The sequence below is a fragment of the Gavia stellata genome, chromosome 13 (genome assembly GCF_030936135.1).
Source record: "Gavia stellata isolate bGavSte3 chromosome 13, bGavSte3.hap2, whole genome shotgun sequence".
NCBI classification, from domain to species: domain Eukaryota; kingdom Metazoa; phylum Chordata; class Aves; order Gaviiformes; family Gaviidae; genus Gavia; species Gavia stellata.
The window spans coordinates 1713868-1719867 of NC_082606.1; the positions used below are offsets into that span (position 1 = coordinate 1713868).

At 65.3% G+C, this 6000-nt stretch overlaps 1 protein-coding gene across 1 annotated transcript; it reads left to right on the forward strand.

Annotated features, from left to right (window-relative positions):
- Nucleotides 1–2288: 2288 nt before the first annotated feature.
- On the forward strand, nt 2289–6000 carry NR2E3 (nuclear receptor subfamily 2 group E member 3). The gene is made up of 8 exons (XM_059824019.1): nt 2289–2346; nt 3343–3493; nt 4430–4533; nt 4620–4874; nt 4956–5137; nt 5377–5608; nt 5685–5790; nt 5868–6000. Exons 1-8 carry the CDS (start codon nt 2289–2291, stop codon nt 5998–6000), a joined length of 1221 nt encoding a protein of 406 aa, XP_059680002.1.

Sequence of the window (6000 nt, forward strand, 5' to 3'; positions counted from 1 at the left end):
ACGGCAAGGAGGGGACAGGCAAATTAGCCGACTCAGCTTGTATCGCCATGCCAGCCGCTCCCTGGCGTCCCCCAGCACTGGGAGCCCCTCATCACCCATGGGTGGGCTGGCACCCCGGGGTGCGGGTGCTGCCGGCGCCCTGTGGGTCAGGCACCGGGGATTCTTTCACCCATGGGTGAAGCTCTGCTGAAGGGTCTGGAGGCACCTAAGCTGTGGGCAAGGGACGGGTAGGGCGAGGTGACAGCTTGCTCCTGCCGCATTAGCCCAGCGTCATAATTCTGCCGAGGGAGGAGGGCGGCCGCTGCCGCAGATGGCGGCTGTCAGAGATCTGGGTCAGGGCTGGGGCCCGCCGTGGGATGGGGGGGCTGCGTGGTGGGATGGGACACCCCGGTGGGACTGGGGGTCCTGGGTGTGGAGGCATGCTGCAGGCAGGATGATGGAGCCATGCTGCAAGTGGGGAGGATGATGCAATGCTGCAGGCGGGATGATGGAGCCATGCTGCAGGCAGGGGAGGATGGTGCAATGCTTCGGGCAGGATGATGGAGCCATGCTGCAAGTGGGGAGGATGGTGCAATGCTGCAGGTGGGATGATGGAGCCATGCTGCAGGCAGGGGAGGATGGTGCAATGCTGCAGGCGGGATGATTGAGCCATGCTGCAAGTGGGGAGGATGGTGCAATGCTGCAGGCGGGATGATTGAGCCATGCTGCAGGTGGGGAGGATGGTGCAATGCTGCAGGCGGGATGGTGGAGCCATGCTGCAAGCGGGGAGGATGGTGCAATGCTGCAGGTGGGATGATGGAGCCATGCTGCAGGCAGGGGAGGATGGTGCAATGCTGCAGGCGGGATGATGGAGCCATGCTGCAGGCAGGGGAGGATGGTGCAATGCTGCAGGCGGGATGATGGAGCCATGCTGCAGGCAGGGGAGGATGGTGCAATGCTGCAGGCAGGATGATGGAGCCATGCTGCAGGCAGGGGAGGTTGGAGCCATGTTGCAGGCCGAGGTGGATGGAGCAATGCAGCAGGCAGGGTGATAGAGCCATGCTGCAGGCAGGGGAGGTCGGAGCCATGTTGCAGGCAGGGGAACATGGAGCGACCGTACAGGCAGCGGGCACGGAGCGATGTCGCAGGCAGAGGAGGATGGAGCAGTGCTGCAGGCAGCAGGGACGGAGCCATGCAGCAGGCAGGATGACGACGCCACGCCGCAGGCAGGGATGACAGAGGGGTGACCCCCCAGCCCCCCAATCCACCAGTGTCACTGCCACCAGCCCTCAGCAGGGACCCACTGCCAGCGCCTGTCCCCTGGGACACCTCACAGACAGCAGCGACACCCCCGGGGCCGCAGGCTGAGCCCCCCCTGGGAGGAAGGACATGGGGGGCTGGGGACCCCCAGGCGCAGCCTGGCTCGTCCCTGGGGACAACCCGGGCCAGGTGATGGTGGCCACCCGCCATCGCCCTGAGCTGGGCAGGGGGGGTTTAGCGGCTAAAGCCCTCAAATCCCAAATTGTGCTGCCCTGTCACGGCGAGGGTTTAGCGGCGGTTGCGTAACCCCCGGGGGCCACCTGGCCCCCACCCGCTGCGGTGTCAGCAGCCCCGGCCCAACGCCCCCGGGGAGCCCCGTGTCACCCCGGGAGGGGAAACTGAGGCACCAGTGCCCACCACGGGGGCTAAGGCGCTTTGGGGTGGGGGGGAGGCACTGAGCATCCCCCCTCCCTTCACCATCAGGGCCAGTAATTAATTACTTGGGTGCAGGGAAATTACCCCCCTTAATTACCACTTTTCGTTATTCCCCTCTAACCGCCTTAGCGAAGGGCTTATGCGCTTATAGGACCTGGTGGGTCCCAAGCAAGGGGGACATATGGGGGTCCCTACCCCGAGCCCCATCTCCCACCTCCACCGCAATCTCAGCCTCGCAATGCTGGGTGGGGGGTACACGTGGCAGCAGGGTGACGCCCCCACGATGGCCGGCAGTGGCGCGCTGGGCGGGTGGCTTGGGTGTCGCGGGGTTTAGGGTTACAGGACTGGGGCTCAGCACCTTTTTAATTCTTCATCGCGTGGCTGATTGATCCCCCCCCTCCCCGCCCCGCACAGACACTAAAGATTAAGAGGGTGACAAAGAGGCGGCTGCTTACACAGCGCCCGCCGCTAAGCTGCCTTGAAGAGAGCAAGGCAAGAGCCCCACTGCCCACAGAGCTGCCGGAGCACCCACCGCCTCGCCAGACCCCGGGGCACCCACCGTGGTGGCAACCGGAGGGAGGGGAGAGGGAGAGGCCGGGAACACCGGGTACGGGATGGCTGCGTCGCCGGCGGGGTCGGTGGTGAGCGCCAGCCTGGATGATAGCCCCACGGGTAAGAGGTGGTGTTCTGCTTGAGTGGGTGTGGCACAGCGGGATTGCGGATGCTGGTGGGGTCTTTCTTCAGGATGGCTGGGGTTCCCATTGTGGTCCTTCTCCAAGACACCTGGGGTCCCCGTTGTGGTCCTTCTCCAGGATGGGTGGGGTACCCATCGTGGTCTTTCTCCAAGATACCCTGGGTCTCCATCACGCTCCTTCTCCAGGATGGCTGGGGTCCCCATCATGGTCCTTCTCCAAGACACCTGGGGGGTCCCCATCATGGTCCTTATCTGGGATGCCTGGGATCCTCATCATGGTTCTTCTCCAAAATACCCGAGGTTCTCATCGTGGTCATTCTCCTGGATGCCTGGGGTACTCAGCTATCACCCTTCTCCAAAATGCTGAGGGTCCCCATCATGGTCCTTCTCTGGACCAGGATGCCTGCAGTATCCAACCCCGACGCTCTCCATGATGCCCATGGTCCTCGTCATGGTCCTTCTCCAGGACCCCTGTGGTCCCCAGCTATGGCCCTTCTGTGGGATGCCTGCAGTCCCCAGCCACAACCCTCTCCTGGCTGCCCATGTTCCCCGGCCCTTCTCCAGGGTCCCTGCGGTGACCCGCTGTGACCCTTCTCTGGGATACCCACGGCCCCTTGCTGGGATGCCCAGTGTCCCCAGCTGTGGCCCTTCTCCAGGACACCTCCAGTCCCTGGCATCCCCTCACTGGGACACCTGGTGTCCCCATCCCTAGGGACAACATTTCATCCCCTACTAAAAGTCCCATGAGAGCTCATCCCACAGCATCCCAGACATTGGGGCGTGGGGAGATGCTGAACCCTGTGTGCAATCCCTGGAGTCCCCCAGGTGTCCCCATCCATGTCCCTGGGCTGGACAAGCGGAGGTGGAAACCACCCCATCGCCAGCGTGCTGGGGGGCAGTGGGGACTGGTGGGAGGGACGAGGGACATTGAGGTGTTCCGAGTCACCCCGTATGTGGTGGCTCCACTCCCGCAGGGCTGAGCCCGGCCCCCGGCAAGGCGCTGAGCCCCGTGCTGCTGTGCAAGGTGTGCGGGGACACCAGCAGCGGGAAGCACTACGGCATCTACGCCTGCAACGGCTGCAGTGGCTTCTTCAAGCGCAGCGTCCGCAGGAAGCTCATCTACAGGTGGGGACGGGGGACGGGGGGGGTGTCCCCGTGGGGCAGGGACTGGGGGGGATGGGCAGCCAGCAGGGCAGGGATCCAGAGGTGGGACACCCAGCGGAACAGGGGCCAGGGAGACAGGTACCCATCAAGGTAGGGACCAGGGGGACGTGAACCCAGTGGGACAGGGACCCAGGGGATGGGGACCCAGCAGGGCAAGGTCCCGGGGGAAGGACACCCAGCAGGGCAGGGACTAGGGGACAGGCACCCAGTGGGGCAGGGACCTGGGGAATGGGCACCCAGAGGGACAGGGACCAGGGGGCTAGACACTCAGCGGGACAGGGACCTTGGAGATGGACACCCAGTGGGGTAGGGACCAGGGGAACATGAACCCAGTGGGACAGGGAGCCAGGGGATGGGGCACCCAGTGGGACAGGGACCCCAGGGGATGGGAATCCAGAGGGGCAGGGACCAGGGGAATGGGCACGCAGAGGGACAGGGACTAGGGGGATAGGCACCCAGTGGGGTAGGGACCCATGGGATGGACACCCAATGGGGCAGGGCAGGGGCCCCAGGGCATGGGCAATGAGTGGGGCAGGGACCCGGGGATGGACACCCAATGGGGCAGGGACCTGGGGGGTGTTCCAGGGCACCCATGGGGCCAGGACACTGATCAAGACAAGGTATTGACTAAGACAGTGCACCCATGGAGGGGACAGAGCACCCACTGGGGACAGGGCATTGATTGGGACAGGGCACCCGTTGGGGACAGGGTGCCCATCGTGGTGGGGCACACACAGCATGAAGGGCACTCTTTGGCGGGGGGGACAAGACACCCAACAGGGACAAAGCACCCCCGGGACATGGCATCCATGGGGGCAGGACACCCCTGGGGGACAGGAACCCCCAGGGACAGGGGCCACCCCAGGGGCTGCAGCCGGGTGCCACCTCTCCCGATAGGTGCCAGGCGGGGACGGGGCTGTGCCCGGTGGACAAGGCGCACCGCAACCAGTGCCAGGCCTGCCGGCTGAAGAAGTGCCTGCAAGCTGGCATGAACAAGGACGGTGAGATGGGTGGGGGGGGCCACATGGTGATGGATGGCGGGGGTGACAACGGCGTGGCCGGTGCTGATGCCACATTGCCCCCGCAGCCGTGCAGAACGAGCGCCAGCCTCGCAGCACAGCCCAGGTCCGGCTGGACAGCATCGAGCTGGACACTGAGCTGTCCCCCGAGCACATGGCCACGACCCGTGAGGTCCCCCCGACCCCCTGCCCGGCTCCTCGCGGTCCCGGTGCCACTGCCGCCGTCACCCCAGGTCCCCGAGTGCCCACGCCACCCACCAACCATCGTTTCATGGCCAGCCTGATGACAGCTGAGACCTGCGCCAAGCTGGAGCCCGAGGATGGTGGGTGGCTGCTGGTGGGGAGGGGACGGGTGGGGGTTGTCCCCATGGTGTGACCACCAGCGTCCTCTTCTGTCCCTGCAGCCGACGAGACAGTGGATGTGACAGGCAGTGAGCCAGAGCGGGCGGCCGGCGAGTACCAGGTGGCACCGTACCCAGCGGCCAGCCCTGAAAACGTCTACGAGACCTCTGCGCGTCTCCTCTTCATGGCGGTGAAATGGGCCAAAAACCTGCCCGTCTTCTCCAACCTGCCCTTCCGCGACCAGGTGGGGTTGGGGACCCCCCCGGGGCATTGGGGACCCCCCCCCATGGGGCAATGAGGACCCCCAAAAAACATAGGCAAGCAGTGGGATGGGGCTGGCTGGAGCATCCCCACAACATCCACTGCAGCGTCTTGGGGTCCCCCACCAGAAGATGCTTTTCAGCCCAACCAACCGTGGTGGCTTCAGGTGCTGGAGGCTTTGGGGGTGACGGGGGGTTTTTGGGGCTCCTCCCCTCACCCCAGGTGATCCTGCTGGAGGAAGCGTGGAGCGAGCTGTTCCTGCTCTGTGCCATCCAGTGGTCCATGCCCCTGGAGAGCTGCCCGCTACTGGCCGTCCCCGAGCCAGTCCCCGGCAAGCTGCTGCCGGCCGCCCTGGACATCCGGGCGCTGCAGGAGACCCTCGGCCGCTTCAAGGCGTTGGCCGTCGACCCCACCGAATTCGCCTGCATGAAGGCTGTGGTGCTCTTCAAACCAGGTGAGGGACCTGCCAGCACCCGCCGCTGTCTGTCCCTGTGTCCCCACCCCACCCCGTCACCCCCTTGTCCCCACAGAGACCCGTGGCCTGAAGGACCCTGAGCAGGTGGAGAACCTGCAGGACCAGTCGCAGGTGATGCTGGGCCAGCACAACCGTTCTCACTATCCCGGGCAGCCCGTCAGGTACTGCCGTCCCCACGGCCCCATGGGTGACACCAGGGATGGGGACACCCACCCATGGCCACTGCTCTGTCCCCCAGGTTCGGGAAGCTTCTGCTGCTCCTCCCGGCTCTGCGCTTCATCTCCTCCGAGCGCGTGGAGCTGCTCTTCTTCCGCCGGACCATCGGCAACACCCCCATGGAGAAGCTGCTGTGTGACATGTTCAAGAACTGA